The 18,128-nt window shown below is 43.4% G+C and overlaps 1 protein-coding gene across 1 annotated transcript in view; it reads right to left on the bottom strand.

Annotated features, from left to right (window-relative positions):
* Positions 1 to 1,193: 1,193 nt before the first annotated feature.
* The window catches only part of chrnb1 (cholinergic receptor, nicotinic, beta 1 (muscle)), a gene marked incomplete at its 3' end in the record, with an annotated part of 61,748 nt that continues 44,813 nt past the window's right edge, over positions 1,194 to 18,128 (bottom strand). The window contains exons 9-11 of the mRNA XM_080741398.1: positions 14,329 to 14,513; positions 1,866 to 2,013; positions 1,194 to 1,337 (exon numbers count right to left, since the gene is read on the bottom strand). Of these exons, the coding sequence (XP_080597524.1) occupies positions 1,194 to 1,337; positions 1,866 to 2,013; positions 14,329 to 14,513 (477 nt within the window). The remainder of the gene's footprint in view (positions 1,338 to 1,865; positions 2,014 to 14,328; positions 14,514 to 18,128) is intronic.

Raw genomic sequence — 18,128 nt, 5'->3', positions numbered from 1 at the left:
TTGAAATAGACAGCAGGGGACCGACAATAAGCCTCTCCTAACCTACTTATGGCATCTCTATTTTGGCCAAGTCATTATAGGCCACAAATTAAACAAAATCCCTAAATGGCAAAGCTTTTTAAAATAACAGATCTACAAGCTCGCAGCGTGTCCCTGGTGCGACACGGTGAGTCTGGAGATCTGCAATTTTAGCTATTTTAAAATAGAGCTTGACTGGTTAAAGCAACGATGGCGAGTGAGTATGTAAATATTCTCAAAGCTCTTGTTCTATCACTTCAAAATGAGAGTATACATAACATACAGCTAATACAACTGCTCTGGCGCTGGCTAATGCGTTCGCAGACTCGTACTGGCAATGCACTGCATAGTGTTGTTTAGATGACTGAAATAGTGAAATGGTAGCGGAACGTCATGACCGTACATTCATCTAATTAAGTCCAAGGCACCACTGAAGGCCGACTCATACAGTAGCTCCTTGAATGGCCGTGAAACCGTGAACGGACGTGTCATTGTCTTACTCACATAATGACAAAATATCGTTGCTGCTGGGAAGAAACCTTGTATCTCCTAGTTTAAACGTTTCATGTCTTTTAACGTAAATTAGAATGCCCTACTTCATTGGACAAGAGCTTTGCACAAGCGAAAATAGCCGATCAACACATTCACAACGTGTCACGATATGATGCGTTTGTGAACACGTAGATATTTTTCAGGCTATTTCAGCTTGCGGTTTAATCAATATTAAACCAATAAAAGGTATTAACAAGACGTCACTGTCGGGCAGACCTTGTATCTCCAAGTTTTTTTTTTTACTTTTTTTCCGTAAAGCCCCTTCATCATATAAGACTGTCGCACAAGACTATAGTGAAAATAACAGATCCACAAGCACACAACGCCTCGCACCGCGTAGACCGTCAATTTTCACGTTTTTAAAGTGATAAATACAAAACGAACGGTTTTGGACATACAAGGTTTCCACCTGACAACAACGAAGTCGACAAAATAAAAAGTACCTTGTATCATTTGGAACATGGCTTCCTTTGTCCATGCCCTGAAATAGTAACGCTTTGCTTTCGCACATTTTCCACACCAACATATGACACGGCTCATATACTAAGCATGAATCAGCAAGAAGGGAACAGCAGAGAGGAGAGCAGCCGATTGGAGGGTAAAATCCAGAGGATCTCTGATGTCTAGTTATTGAAGGGGTCGGAGGGGGTGTGGTTAAAGCTGGCGTTGGCGAAGATGGCCAGCGTGCCCACGGTGGTGAAGACCACAAAGATCCACAGGAACATGCGGTCTACCACCATGGCTACGTACTGCCAGTCCTCCTTCAACTGGACCGGCGTGGAGGGAGAGAGAGAGAGAGAGGAGTGTGAAGGGACAGCAATGGAAAAGGGGAAATGGAGGAGAGAGGGGTGTTGGGGTGATGAAGGAGAGAAAGAGATAGAAGAGGGGAAAAAAAGGGAAGGAGGGGGAAAGGAAAACAGAGGATAAACGACAGAGGCAATGTACAGAAGAGGAAACTAGACGTGACTACGGAATCCTGATCTTGTGCCTAAAAGATGAGCTGTGAGCTCGAGATTTTGTGGGCGCGTCTTATATCTTATGGCCACGACATAACTAACTAGTCTACAGTAGAAACTTGTGGACAGAGGAAATACAATGTGCGACAGATAAGACAGAACAGCGAGATTACCGAAAAAACAAGACAAAGTGGGACAAACGGACAGAGATTAAGTCCCTTCAGAAAGAGAGTTGCGATATTTTGGGAAATATCTTCAATACTATCGGTAAATCGTCCCAAGCCTGGACAGAGAGAGAGACATGGGGATTGATGGACACAGACAGACAGACAGACTCACAGCCTCGTAGTCCTTCTCGGCCTGCAGAGCCTCAGCGATGTAGGTGATGGCCTGGATGGCCGACTTGAGCTCGTCAGGCAGGGTCACATATGTGCTGGGCCCGTCTATGTACTTCTTCAGGTCCGTGCACATGCCCTCCGGCTGGTACCTGCACGCACACACACACACACGCGCACACAAATCAGACAGAAAGATGTCATTGACTCTTTTCTTCTACATTTTTATCCCACGATTTGCGTAACCCATTTTTCACCCGGTCTATTGTCTAATGTTATCCTGGGTGCTACACTCCGTCTACCAACCTGGGGAGAGCAACGGACTGACCTCATGCTTCCTTCTATGCACGGGGAGTCCAAGCCGCTTCTTTTCACCTGAAAGCTAGGGGGAGTTTCCCCGGTTGAACGTAGCGGGTGGAAGGACCGCGTTATTCCAACCAGTTCCTTTCCCCTCCATCAGGCACCCAGGCTGGCCAGGGGGAGGCAGTATAGAAACCAGGATTACAGCATGTTTTTGGTGAGGCTACCTACCCTAGGAGACACGGGGAGAACATGCAAACTCCACACAGGAAGGCCCATTTGCAAACCCCAACCGGGTTTGGCACTGATGACGTGGAGGAGAGAACACGCCCCCAGCGGGAATCGAACCCGGGACCTTCTAGCGCAATCTAGCGGTGATGGGACAACGCTATCGCAGTCGCACGCACACACACACACACACACACACACACACACACACACACACACACACACACACACACACACACACACACACACAGAGTCAGTCATTGATGAGGAATGTGGAGTGTGGAGATTAATTAAAGGTGATTTGGAGCCTCTCAGCATGCGTGCTGTGCTCTCTAGCCCTGTACCACACACACACACACACACACACACACACACACACACACACACACACACACACACACACACACACACACACACACACACACACACACACACACACACACACACACACACACACACACACACACACACACACACACACACACACACACACACACACTTCACAAGGTGAAGAGGTGCTGTTCCGCTCACCTCACACACTCTGCCACATCTGCTGACTGCACTCATTTGCTTTAGTTAAAGAAAGTCTCACACACGCACGCACGGGCGTGCTAACTTTTTTTCTCCACGTTGTCCCGAGGAACCGGTCAACCGACATCAGGCCACCACAGGATGCCAGCGGTTTCTGTGGGCAACGGGGGAGGAGAGAGCTGACACAGAACCTTTCGGTCAGAGGCTTTTAATAACGTTTCAGAGTTTGCTTTGGGGGTGGCGTTATATTATTCACCGCCGTCACAAGCCACCGAGCAGCATTACGAGCTAAATAAAAGATTGCAGCTGACCGAGTGTGTATATACCGACCGTAGGTGTGGGGGAACCTTTTATTTATCTGTGCCGGGTTTGCAGAGCGTGCACTTTTTCTTCACAGAGACATTCACGACAGGGAGGGGGTTAGCCCAGGGAAACTTCTGCAGTCGGCTGCTGTGTCTGTGTGTGGCAGGCAAGAGACCTTTGTTTTCACAGCAGCCATTACTTGACATGAAATAGTATAGTGCACACACAGGCGTTATCAATGAGTCTAATTAAAGGTACTGGTCGTTGCAGTTAGCCAACATGAATAAAAGCAGCAGCCTGACTCTGTTTTGACCTTAATGTAACGGAACCTTAATTAGTATCATGTATAGTGTTTAACCTACCAGTTCACGTAAAAATGGCTGCAGTAAAAGGGTCTATAGACTATAGATAATTATGACATTATTATGACACAATCAAAAAGTGATTTCCGGGTATCGGTGTAGTGTCACATTGGAGTAGTATTATTCATTAACCTTAAGAAGAACAGTACGCTATTGTTACTATACTAGAAACTAGATATTGCTATTGCCTATGAGAAATATATGATTTTGTTATAAATAGCCACAGGTTGACAAACTAGACATACTGTAGCATTATGTTCTGGACACTCCATAGACATTCTACCTGGAAATACCCATTTGTTTACAAACATCCGAGCATTGCGATGTGGTGTACTGGGGCTTTGCATCTTACTGGCAGCCGGGCACGTTGCCAGAAGTTGCAGAGAGAGAGAGAGAGAGAGAGAGAGAGAGAGAGAGAGAGAGAGAGAGAGAGAGAGAGAGAGAGAGAGAGAGAGAGAGAGAGTGTTCAAGGTTCAGTGTCCTTGAGCAATGACATACAGTATGGATTTCCATAAAGGCAGCATCCTGCAGAGATGCCCAGCTGCTTAAGAGACACAATCTATAATATAATAAGCTACAGGTATGGCACTTTTTACCTTTCACTTTTAGTTATGGCTTTAGTTAAACTACTGTGTAAAGACCCTGCTCCCAGTCTAAACACTGTGAGGAGGAAATGATGCTGGCTGACAGGCCAGGATGGAACGCTATAGCTCCCAAACATCTGCTCCTTTATGAAACACCTCTTAAATTAAACACCTCTATCTGTTGTTAACCCACTTTACGAGACAATGCAGACACTTTCTACCCCCCAAAAGAGAAAATACACACCATCTCAACTGAGCTGTGATTCAGGCTCTTCGCCACTGGAGGGCAGTGGAGCGCTGTGTCTTTGGGTATGATACTGCTGGGACCTCATAGAGTCATTAGACAGTGGTGGAAAAAGTAGGCCTTCTCAAATATTTTACTTATGTAAAAGTATCAATACTGCAATATAGAAATGATCTGTTACAAGTTAAAGTCTGGAATTCAAAATGTACTTGAGTAAAAGTACATATTAAACTGATATTATCCTAGATAAAGTACTATGTTCTATCCGTCTGTCTTTCAATGTTATATGAGATACTTAAAGTGTGGTTCCTGTGGAAATAAGCCTCGGCTTTCTAGGATCTCCTTTTAGTTGACCTTGTACCAGTGATTTGTACTGTCATGAAACTGTACTTTTTTTTTCTATTGCAAACTTCTAATAAATTCTTCAATCAATCAATCAAAGTAAAAAAGTGTTGGTATCAAAATGTACTTAAAGTACCAAAAGTAAAAGTACAACTCATTATGCAGAATGTCCCATTTAAAGTTTTCAAACATATGAAAATATTTTGAAAATAGCAGCGTTGTGACACATTGTGAGCTTGTAGATCGGCTATATTCAAATGTATATAGGGCTGAAGTGGTTAATGTATGTGTTGTATTACTAATCTAAATCTACAAAGTAACATAATAATTGTAGTGGAGTAAAAGTATAACATTTGCCTCTGAAATGTGCAGAAATTAAAGTACAGAAAATTGGAAATTCTCCAGTAAAGTAAAAGTACCTCAATACTGTACTTAAGTACAGTACTTGAATAGATGTACTTAGTTACTTTACACTAGTGGTTCTCACCCTTTTCAGGCTGTGACCTGAATCATATTTTAACCAGGGACCCATCCCCCCACCCTGACATCCCCCCACCCTGACAAGCACTAAAAGTTGAGGCATTACATTTTGTATCCACCTGTTTCCGCGAGAATTTACTGTAGCATTATCTGTAGGACACTTCCGGTTAACAGCTGACATGCAAGCTCACGTCACGTCGCAGATGCAACCGTTGTGAGCTGGTAGATCACACTCGCCTGCGGTGCCTTCTGCGCAATGCACGATGGGACGTTGGAAAGTTGTGGATAACACTCTTCTATTGTGAAAACAGCAGATCTACATGCTCACAACACCTCGCGGTGTGCGTGTGCAGCTATTTTCACAATTACTGCCTCTTATATAATTTGACAATTTGGCCAATGTTTAATTTGTCATTTTAGAAATTAAGTTCCCCATTCTCCAAAAAAAGGGGACATTGTACCACTGGGAGGGTGAGAGAGAGTGAGAGAGAGAGAGAGAGAGAGAGAGAGAGAGAGAGAGAGAGAGAGAGAGAGAGAGAGAGAGAGAGAGAGAGAGAGAGGGAGAAGGCAAAAAAAGAGGATGAAATGGACAGAGAAAGTGGCATGGAGAAAAGAGGGTGAGAGGAAAGGTGGATAGAGAAAGGAGAGAGGGGAAGAGAGAGAAAGCTCCAAGTTGGAAGGGACAGAGACAGAAAGAGAGGAAGGGGGGGGGGAGAAAGAGAGAGAGGCATAATGCCAGCCCAGTACCATTGGGAAGGGACCAAACATGGTCCTTCAAATCCGATTGAGGGCCTTAATCCTGCACTTGGCATCATGTCATCACCTGATGGTCAACACCACTCTGTGACCACCCACCACCACCCACCTGGCTCCACCCCTCCCCTCCCTCGGCTCACGCTAGGTGTCAGTTGGTCAGCGAGCAGAAACAGGACCGCAGAGACACAATAATGAAACTAAGAAACTGACAGGGCCAAGGCACCAGCTAAAACAGAATTAAGCATGGTCAGGAGCTGTGTGTGTGTGTGTGTGTGTGTGTGTGTGTGTGTGTGTGTGTGTGTGTGTGTGTGTGTGTAGCCTCATCAATTTGCACTAATAGAGTCTCCTCATCATCGGCTCCCTCTCACGTCCCCTCATCAACTCACCTAAAGACCGTTTTCCTGAGTGCTCCCCAGTAGAGGGTGCCGCTGCCATTGCCGCGGCGTAAACAGTTGTGTAAAGTAACTAGTAGCCTACATTTACTTACTTACTGTAAGTACTGTACTTAAGTACAATTTTTTGTATTTGTGCTGTGTTGATTTTGTCGACTAAACTATGAGGAAAACTGTTTGTCGACTACCCTTTTTCACTGACAAAAACTCTGTCAAAACTGTATAAAAACTAAAGACTAAAATGTTAAGGGAGGGACTAGTGGAGAAGAGATCCAGTAGAACTAAAAGACGAGCCATTACATGTTTGGCTGCGCTCGGGTGTTGTGCTCTGAAAATAGCAGATCTAGTAGTAAAATGTGCTGAATGCTCTTTCGGGCATTTGAAGCCAGGGCTCCATTGCAAGAGACGAGCGTTCTCTCTCAGTGAGCTAACCACAGAATGATCACCAGCTTAGACAGGGGAGGTATTGCGCTTGGAGCTTCAGGTAATAGCTCTTGTCAATCAGTAATGGTTCTATAACCGAATACAGGATCTAAATGTCTCAGTAGAAGAGCAGGGAGACCAAATACAACCACCACATTTTATGAAAAATGTTGAATCTTTTAGATTCACGAATCTTCTCTTCTTGGGGTTCCCTGGCACAAAACATTTTCAGATGGGGGTCCGTGACCAAACATATCAATTTGGCGGTGGTCCCAGGCAGGAGAAGGTTTGAGAACGACAGATTTGGAAGGCTTTCGTACTTAATGAGATGAAATCGTATTCCGCGACATGAACATGTGTGCAGGGGAGGAGCATCTGTTGGGAGCTTCCAGTACATCAAAAAGTCTAAGCGTGTTCGTTGGCAGCCATGGGTACAAAGTGCCAAGATAAACACCATGACATTGATATGCCACCCACTCAGGGCTGGAGCTCTGGGAAAGCATTCAAACGCCAGACATGTAAAGTCATTTTGAATATTCATACTAGATACGGCATGTAAAAGGCTTGTTTTTTCCCCACTCACTCCCAATTTTCCCACTGCAGTCTGAGAACTCACCTCTTCAGACTCTACAGTACCTCGTCCCCCCCGAGCACTTTCCGTACGTGTTATCAATTTGAGTTGCCTTTGATATATGTTAGTTATACTGTTGCATGCAGCAGATGTACAGTACCGGTATGTTGGTTATTTGTTCACATGTTGTCATTTAGATCAGGGGTTTTCAAAGTGGGTGACGGGACACCCTGGGGTGCCGTGACGGCTATCCAGGGGTGCCTCAGAATAATTTGATGATATTTGGAATTCATCAGTACCACTACTACATCAATATCACTTCACTATGTGAAGACCTGATTTGCACTGTACTTGAGTTCTTTTTCCATCTACGGCCAACTCTCTTCACCGTTGTGAGCTTGTAGATCGGCTATTTTTGGTGAACTTTCCCCCCAGAATAGGGATACTGGGTTTCAAGTGGTTAAACATCAAGTATACGTTATTTTCAGTCAGTTCAGATGGAAACAGATATTTCTTCGCGACATAGCCTACCGTATCTCAGGTGGAAAGATGTGCATTCACGTCGCTTGATATGATGTAAGATTCTAAAAGTTAACAGTGTAATTCAGGGGTGCTGTGGATGAAAACCCCTGATTTAGATAGATGGACATGCTGTTTGCTTGTCTGGATATGCCAAGAATAGTATTTAGATCAGGGGTTCCCAAACTTTTTTGTCTCAGGGCACCCCATACACCCCATTTTATCCGAAGCACCCCTACATTATAATTTTCACTCCAAGCACCTTATATTTATAGCATATCATCGTTGTCAGGTGGAAACCTGGTATGTCCAAAACGGTTCGTTTTGTATTTATCATCTATAAAATGTACTAAACTAGTGAAAACAGCCGATATACAAGCACACAACGCCTCGCGTTGCGAGGCGTTGTGTGCTTGTAGATCGGCTATTTTCACTAGTTTTGTGTGACAGAGGTTTCTACCTGACAGTAATGATATTTTTGTGATTATGTTGCGAGGAAAACATTGAGATAATAACCATTTTGGTTAGAACTGACTGAAAATAACTTTGTACGTCAAGTTTAAAATTATACTAAATATTCTTTCAAGTGTCCAAATAAATTCCAAATATTAACAAATTATCTCGCGGCACCCCAGGGTGCCCCGTCACCCACTTTGAAAACCCCTGATTTAGATAGATGGACATGCTGTTTGCTTGTCTGGATATGCTAAGAATGTTATTTAGATTACCATTGGACTTGACTATTTACCCTTTAGTTTGTTTGTGCAGTTTCCTCAAGTCTCCCTCTAGATAAAGATTGTTTGGCTTTTTTGTTTTGTATTTTCTTTTTTAACACAGATTGTTTTATGTGTTTTGTATCCAGCAAGAGTTGCCCAAGCAGCACAGATACTGATTACCAGCTACTGGACTGTTACGCCTGCCTCTAATACACTTACACAAATTCCCTCCATGTGAGCAACCCACCTGGTACAAAATGTTTTTTTTATAACAAATAATGTCAGAGCAGGACTGCAATCTATTCGAGACTAACTACTGTATATATTCTGCAGGTATACCTTCACACATTAACCATGTTGTATATTGTTCCACGCTGACACACACTCTAGGAAGTTTCAAGGATGCAACAACATCCAACAGCACTTTTATGTATAAAACTATAAATGGAGGAACGTTTTAAACCACTTAAACCCTATATACTTAATGGAATAGGTTCCCCCATGGGTATAGCCCCCCCGCCCCTCATCGGAAGGCGGCACGTTGTTATAGTAACTTGCCCCAGAATAGGGTGACTATAGCGTTCATGCATCCGATACAAGGATGCATCTTTAAACAGCCTACGAGAAAGTGTACAAGGACATACAGTATCTTTACATGGTGTCCATAAAAGATATGATGGACGATATAAAGAGACGTAGGCCTCTAGCACGAGAGGAGAAATGTTGTTTATGTTTATGAGTAGTAGCAATATTGATGGCTTCCGAAGTTTTGACACAACAACGGCGAAGGTGGTCCTAATGAAAAGCCACAAGCCACCACGAGAACGCTGAGCTTTTATGTCGTCTATCACCGCTTTATCATCCGTCTGTGTCTCCAAATAAAGGGGAAGGTGATGTTTGTTTGCTGCTGGTTAAAGATATGGCTGACATTAATCACGGTTGCATCAGCAGAATATCGCTGACGCGTCAACATTCAGGAGCGCCGCGTCCACAGCGATGCATGTTTGTATTATCGAGCAGAAACCTCTTATCTCCATATATTGTAACGTTCTGTGTTTTATTCATAAATGAATGTCCTGCTTGATCATTATACTCCTGCGGTACACAAAAAGCATCAAAAGTAGCAGATCCACAAGCTCAAAACTAGGCCTGTGCAAAAAAATCAATTTACTATATTATCGTGATGTTAATGCTGGCGATTCAATTAATCGATTTTCAAAATTCAGAATAGATTTTCCCGATTTTATTTATTTATTACAATGTTTTTGTTTTTTTTTGTTTTTTTAAGGCGAAATTAACCTGAAGGTGAAATAACCACTTTCAGTCAGAGTAAGTACAGGTCCTAAAGGAACAGTTTTAGGTCATGAGGATGTCATATAAGGGCTAAAGCTAGCACAGTGCTTTAGGCCTGTAGCACAGCGATTCTTTTTTCTGTTTTCTGGCATCTTGACCAGGAACATGTTGTCGTAATGTTGTACCACTGGCACTTCGGCTGAAATAAATGTCAGAAAGATTGACTGACTTTATTTGGCTGCATTGATTTGAAGTATATGATTCAACTTTTAATGTTTTATATTGTTTAGAATTGTTTTAAAATGTTTCAATATAAAAAAGCTGTAATTTTTAGGGAGAAATCGCAATAATCGTGATTCGAATCGCAAATCGCAGGAAGACGCAATAATCGTGATATAATTGAATCGTCATCCTATGAATCGAAATCGAATCGAATCGGGAAAAAGTGAATCGTCACAAGCCTACTCAAAACGTGGCGCAAAGCGGCTTGTTTTGATCTTGCAGATCTGCTACTTTTGCACATTTTCAATATGAATCCTACAAAAAGATTTGTTTGGACAGGTTTACACCCGACAGAGACGATACACACCTGCGTGGAGACCTGGGAGAATACACTGGGCCAAGTAGATAGGGTTGTATTTGCAAAGGGCATAGGGTGGTGATCCATGCCTCTGCTTGGGATATCCCTATACCAGGGGTCTTCAACAGGGGGTCCGAGACCCCTAGGGGGTCCTCAGGGTTACTACAGGGGGGCCGCCAAATCTTTGTATGATATGATCATGTTTTTTACATTAAACATTTGAACCCTAGCATCCCTATTCGATGGAACATTAGCCAAAAATAGCAGATCTTGTAGATCGGCAATTTTTGGCAAGAAGGTTTGTAGAGGGAAAAGAAGAGCAGTATTTGACCGTTCAAGTGGTTAATGTCTGAAAATACACATTACTCCAACATGATGACAGTGCTGTCAAACAAGTCTAAGCTGTCTCCGAAATCTATGAACATTTTTAATCTGCAACGCAATTGCATACAATATATACAGTGGGGGTCCCTGCTTCATCTCTCTCTCAGCTAAGACACACACACACACACACACACACACACACACACACACACACACACACACACACACACACACACACACACACACACACACACACACACACACACACACACACACACACACACACACACACACACAAAGTGTGTCACACTTGTCACAGAGTGAAAGTCATGTGTTTGCAGAAAAGAAACAAAAAACAGTACAGTATATATCGTCACTGTTGGGCAGAAACCTCTTATCTCCAAGTTTCAAATTTGTATGTTCTTTCATAAAGTAAAGCCCTGCTTCATCATACAAGACTGTCGCACAAGACTAGTGAAAACAGCAGATCTACTAGCACAGGGGTCTTCAACAGGGGGTCCGCGACCCCTAGGGGGTCCGCGGAGGTACTGCAGGGGGTCCGCGAAATTATTGCTTAAAAAAAAAAAAGATTTCAATTTATTTTATTTTTTTTTACATTTATGTTAAAAAATAAATCATGATTCTATCCATTTTGAATAGCTTGAATACATGATTACTATGCAATTGACAGATTGTTGATATTATTGACATCTCATTAACTGAGAATTGACATTCTCAGTTAATAAGTAGTATGTTTAGAAATGGTAGTGGTACGGCCCACCCTGCTCGCTGTAACTTGTACATGTTTAAAATAAAAAAATATGTCGTAGCCCCGACCCCCCCACCCTACGAGGTGGTAGGGGGTCCCTGCTCCATCTCCCCATCAGTTTGGGGGTCCCCGGCCTGAAAACGTTGAAGACCCCTGTACTAGCACACAACGCCTCGCGGTGCGAGGCGTTGTGTGCTTGTAGATGGGCTGTTTTCACTAGTTTAAATCATTTAAAAAAAAATGATAAATACAAAACGAACGGTTTTGGAGATCCAAGGTTTCCACCCAACAGCGACGACATATATGCCTACACTCCGAAAGGAAGAGTACTCCAGTAAATGTACTTAGTTAGTTAATTAGTCCACCGCTGCCCTTGACCCTCGTTGGCCCCAGAACAGAGATGCTAGCGTGGTTCATGTGGTTACGGTAAGGTAATGACCATATAATTAATATTTCAGTGCCGGTAATCACTTCGCCATAGCGGCCTGTCACGTTCCATACGCGTGCAGTTTGAACGCGGTGCTAAGGGGTTCACCGGGGTCACACCGCTTGTCAGCGAAAACGTCAGCTGAGGGAAAAAAAACGATCAATAAAATGCAGATCATTCATTCATTTATCATTCCACTTGGCCTGAGCCGCGTGTCCTCCACAAGAAAGGTTTGCTTTGTATGCAACACAAGGCCCCCCACACACACACACGCACACACACACACACAGTATCCTCGAGGTCAGAGAAGCGGACTGTGACTGGAAAAGCTCAACGCTTTGTATCCCAGGACAACACTGCTGGGATAACCTGGGTGGGATACATGAATAAGAGCCCCCCCCAACCCCCTCGAAACACTTAACCTCCCGTGGCTTCAGTGCAGTCCCTCAGTGGGCCTAAACAACCACCAGAACATCCATAGTGGTTTGTACTGAACCAGGGCAGCCAAGGAGTGAGCCGGGGCGAGGCAGCGCTCCGCCCATTTGACCCACATTACTGGTGCGTTCGGAAATGCGCACAGAGTGTGTGCTCAGTGTAGTGAGTGCAGTGGGCGGTGACGTTGTAGAGTGCATTCAGTGTGGCTTATTTACAAACGAACAGTTAAGAGGCAGCAGTGCACTTTTGGAGCGGTGAAAGCGCTCCCAATAGACAGGTATGTCTGTGGCTGGCTGGCTATGTGGCTGGCTGGGTATGTCTGTAGCCTGGCAATACCTTGAGTGGCCACACAAGTTAAAGGAGGGGCGCTGTTGTGCAGGCACAAACACACACACGCACACACACACACACACACACACACACACACACACACACACACACACACACACACACACACACACACACACACAGATTCACCGCTCCACTTCGAACCGAGGTTTGATTTTTTCAGTCAGAAAACTTTCTTAAAAGCAGCAGTTGCTAACACAACGTTGCTATTGGGCGGCTGTAGCTCAGGAGGTAGAGTGGGTTGGCCATGGCCAATGATTCATGGGTCGGAGGTTCAAATCCCAGCTCCTCCTGTCAACATGTCGAAGTGTCCTTGGGCAAGACACTGAACCCCACGTTGCCTCCAATGAGTTGGTTGGTGCAAGCTTGCCACCATTGGTGTGTGAATGTGGGAAGTGAGGACGCTGGCGTCGAATGTTCGCCGCTTCACTCCCCAATGTATGAATGAATGAACCATTGTAAAGCGCTTTGAGCACTTGGAAAAGCGCTATAAAAATGCAATTCATTATTATTGATAGATAATTTAATTCATAACATTGGCCTTCCTGCTGTTAGTTTACACGTTGATGCGTGTGTAACAATAAAGCCCAAAGGACCAATAAAGCAGCAAATGGTGCATTTTGTTATCATTTCCTACGCCATTGTTCACAGCTGAGAGGCGCTCGAGACATAGCCATGAATACCAACCAATCAAAACACCGCACTGACGCACCACACCGCTAAGCGCCATCTTCTGAGTAGGGTTGTTCAGTGCGTGCACTCAGCACACCGGTGCGACGCGCACTGGATTTCCGAACGACAACGCACCAAGCGCACCGAATAAAAGAACAACAACATGGCACACCAGTGCGTTGAGTGCGCATTTCCAAACGCACCCTTCGGTTCCATGCTAAACACACACTCTTTCATATCATTGTTGTCGGGCAGAAATCTACATATTTTAATGTTTTTTTCCCACCTGTATATTTAACGCCCTACTTGATCATACTACAGCGTCACACAAAATAATCTATAGAAGGTATGCGCGTGACATCATCATCATACCCGGAAGTTATGCGGAAACGCATACTGAGTGGCAAAAACGACTTTCTGGCCTTGACAGCCCATTCATCCAAACAGAAAGGTCCTATCTGATTGCATTAACAACGTTAAATGACACACTCACTTTGCAACTCGATTTGCCACTCACTTGCATGTGCATGCAGTTCTACAAGCTTGTAGATCTGTTACTTTTGCCGTTTTTGAATAAAAAAAAAAACTAACAGTTTTGGACATAATGAGGTTTCAGCAACAATATGAAGTGGTTCCCAACCTTTTTTCCTTGCAGCCCCCTTTTCTTATATCAGACATAATCAGAGACCCCCCTGCTCTCTCTCTCTCTCTCTCTCTCTCTCTCTCTCTCTCTCTCTCACACACTTTGGACAACCTCCAAACATACAAGACCCCCCACCGGTTGGGGAACAGCGGTCCAGATGTATGACCCTAGGTGGCCTCACCTGTTGGCCTTGGGGGAGATGAAGTTGACCCTACATGGTCTCACCTGTTGGCCTTGGGGAAGATGAAGTTGTTCATGGGCTTGCGGATGAAGTACTCGTCCCCGGCGGCGCGGGTGATGGCCATGATGTTGTCGCGGTTGTGGCGGTGGGACATGGTCTCCAGGGACAGCGGCGTCTCCACCTTGGGCCTCAGCATGCCCAGGTAGCGGGGCAGCGTGTGGATGAAGATCTGAGGAGGAGGAGGAGGAGAACAGGACAATTAGTACATCTTACACTAGAGTAAAATATCCTTTTCCCGCTCCCTAAAATTGTGTTAATTATTATTTCAAATAGGGCTGTCACAATTATTACATAATCGTCTAATCGCAATTATTTGACATAATCGCAAATATTTTGTCATAATCGTCATAATCGTGAATGTTGAAAATTGTTCATTCATTAACAATCATTTTCAGAAATAGTGGAAATAGCAGATCTACAAGCTCACAACGCGTCGCATCGCGACGCGTTGTGAGCTTGTAGATCGGCTATTTCCACTATCAATGTTATTTTTTTAAGTAGAAAGTTGTATGACAGTAATTTCTTTGTATATTTAGGTTATGTGTCATATCTGCCATGTGCAACTTCAAAGCCTACAAGCCAAACAGAAATGTAATTGTCAACGACAATTAAAAACACAATTAAATCGTTAATCGCAATTATTTGAGTGACAATTAATCGTCATGTAAAATGTCATATCGTGACAGCCCTAATTTCAAAATACATATGAAAAAAGATCAGAAATAATAAAAGGATCAAACATTTTTCTAAAGAATTTCATACTCGAAACTTTTGATTTTGTGCAATGCGGTAGTATGATCAAGTAGGCCGGGGCATTCATTTACAGGAAGAAAATAAAATACACAAGAGCAAGGATTTGCGATATGGGATATGTTTGAATTCACTGGAGTGAAAGGAGATTCTTCTCGTCTCAAATGTCTTCCTTTTCTCTCATGGTTGAATGAATGCGCTTTCAGCATTCAAAAATAACCATCAAACTTAAAACAAAAACTGGATTTATTTATTATTTCTGTAATACTGTGCCATAAAAAGAATGCACAGTAAATCTTTATGAAGCTCATAAGGGGCAGTTTTGGATTAAGGTAATGTACTTTTACTTTCGATGCTTAAATCCGCTTAATGTAAAATAATTACTTTTGATAGATGAAAGGGAAGCCCTTAGGGTAAATTCAAGCACACTGCAGATGAGCCCAATCTATGCATTTAGTTTAAAAGCCTTCAAAGTCTCAGATAATAATGTAAAATAAAAACTTTCATGAAATTAAAGCCAACTAAAGTACGGTGGAAAGTAAGATGAAAACCTTGTATGTCCAAAATGGTTACTTTTCAGAAAATGGAAAAAAGAACCTGTTCCGATGGATCCTATACTGTAGGTCTTGTTTATATGTTTCATTGGTTATATTTATAATTTATAAACCCCACAGAAAAACTTAAAATTAATATACCAAAAATCGAAGATCAAAAACTTTCAACGCGTTCTGAGTTTGCAGATCGGCAATTTTTGCTACTTTTGTGTTATAATGTAGCATGACAGAGTGAGGCATTCGTAAACCAAACAAAAACCTTAAAGAGCTGAACTATGGAGATACAAGGTTTCTGCACAATAGTAACTATAAGCAGAATAAGAAACTTACACTACCGTAATAGGCACTACATTACAGGTACTATTTCCACCACTGCAAACAACTCCCCTCCAGCTCTGTCCTCTATTTGTGTTGGACTGAGTTTGACTTTGGTCCTGAGCATGTTTCACTATTAACGCTGCACCCTCGTACACACAGTGTAGCTGCAACATATTCTCATCTCCAAAGCGTCAGACAACTGATTCGCTGTACTGCGTCGGACGAGGGGACGCTTTGGGTATGCCTACTGTTTCAAGTGTTGGACGCATTGGGTATGGCCAGTGGTCTAAGAAGAAACTAAAAAAAAGTTGTTCCCGAAGCGAGATTCGATACCACTATGAACGGTTTACCAGCCACCCGACGTTACCGTTCACGCCACTATAAACGACGGAGCCGCGCCGTCTCAGGCGCTGATGAGCCCCGGGAGCCGCCACCGAGGGATCGGTAGCGGACGAGTCGCCGCGGCGATCGGTGCGAACGGCACATGAGCCGACTCAGCGGCATTACCGAATTATGTGCCGTTATGGACAGAATAGTACATTTTGACCAGGGGTCTGCTTCCACGTCTGAATGCGGCTCAAAGAAGGGACTACGTTCCATTATTATCCAAGTTTTCAAAGATAAAAGCAGGAATTCCCCAGCCGTCTCCTTAGCTCAGTCGGTAGAGCTTGATGACTGCTAAAACTGAGACCCGGGTTCGATTCCCCGTGACTGGAAAATATTCCAGTAAACACGTGTCGGCGCATGCGCACAAAGACTCTCCGTTCGTGTCTGACAGAAGACGCTGTAAGCGTCCCAACGCGTCGCACGGGTGAAGCTCAAAGCGAGTTGGGAACGCGTCGGGGGGTTGAAGCAGAGGGGGTGAGAACGGGCTGGTAGTTCTGAAGTCCTGACCATGTTTTCACTACCACTGCACCCTGGTACACACAGTGTAGGCCTGGCAAATTCAATAAGATGCAAATAGAGCAGCTGTTCAAAGAGCTGTGCTCTCTGTGGCTCTGTTCTGCAGGAGACTGGACAGCAGTGGACACAGAATGGACCGTACAAGGATTCCTCCCACTGTTCACACAGACGAATGCACTGTGTGGGAGAACAAACTACATACAGTATTAGGGCACAGTCACAGCGCACTAATGTTCTACCCATGAGTGGATTCTGCCAATGCATTTCAATGGAAGTAGTCATTATCTAATTATGCAGGCGTTTTCAAATTTACAAAATCTATACACATCTTTTGAAAATAGCAGATCTACAACGGATTGTGAGCTTGTAGCTCGTCTATTTTCAACGGGACACAATGTATAGGGCTGAAGTGGTTAATGTATGTTTTGTAATAATAATAGAAAACCTTATCTAATAATTCTATTTGTAGTGGAGTAAAAATTACAATATTTTCCTCTGAGATGTAGTGGAGTAGAAGTAAAAGTACTGAAATTGGAAATACTCCAATAAGGTCAAAATACAGTACCACTGCTTGAAGTACAAGGACACTTTGGTAGAGGCTTGGGTTGTGCCGTTACCTTGTCATGGTGTAACTAGTCGAGTTCGCGAGATATATTGCTTTGTCGTGCCGTTGATTGGAAATTAATAATCCAAAAATAATCTCCTCATTGCTAAAAGACAGTGACTTTGAAAACTGTTTCACCATACACGATGTAGGTCAATGAGGAGACACGTTTTTTGGAGGGGATTATTCATTTTTAATTAACAGCACAACGGAGCAATACATCTCATCAACAACAAGCCAAACTTCTACCGAGGTGTCCTTGAGCTTTAGGCCCCATACTTCCCCAGACAATCTACAAGCTTGTCGAAACATTTTAACTAATTTACTACCAACGACGAGAGGTGACGAGCTATTTTAAAAAGCCTTCTGTACCAATGACGAATCTATGATGATTAAAACTAAGACTAAATACAGTATAGTGACATATTTGTAGTGAGAAGAGATCCAGTGTTTGTAGGCGCTCGGGTGTTGCGGTCTGAAAATAGCAGATCTACAAACTGTAGATTTAGTTGACATATGATTTGTTATTATGATTTGATTGATTATTATGATTTGATTTGTTTCTAACCCTTCATTTCTAACTTACACTGTATACGTTTGTGTTGTATACAGAATATAATTCAGGCTTGTCTTGAATTTTGACCTTACGTGTGTG

The sequence above is a fragment of the Nannobrachium achirus genome (assembly GCF_963921795.1).
Source record: "Nannobrachium achirus genome assembly, chromosome: 14".
Classification (NCBI taxonomy): Eukaryota; Metazoa; Chordata; class Actinopteri; order Myctophiformes; family Myctophidae; genus Nannobrachium; species Nannobrachium achirus.
This window is presented reverse-complemented; position numbering and strand designations above follow the sequence as displayed.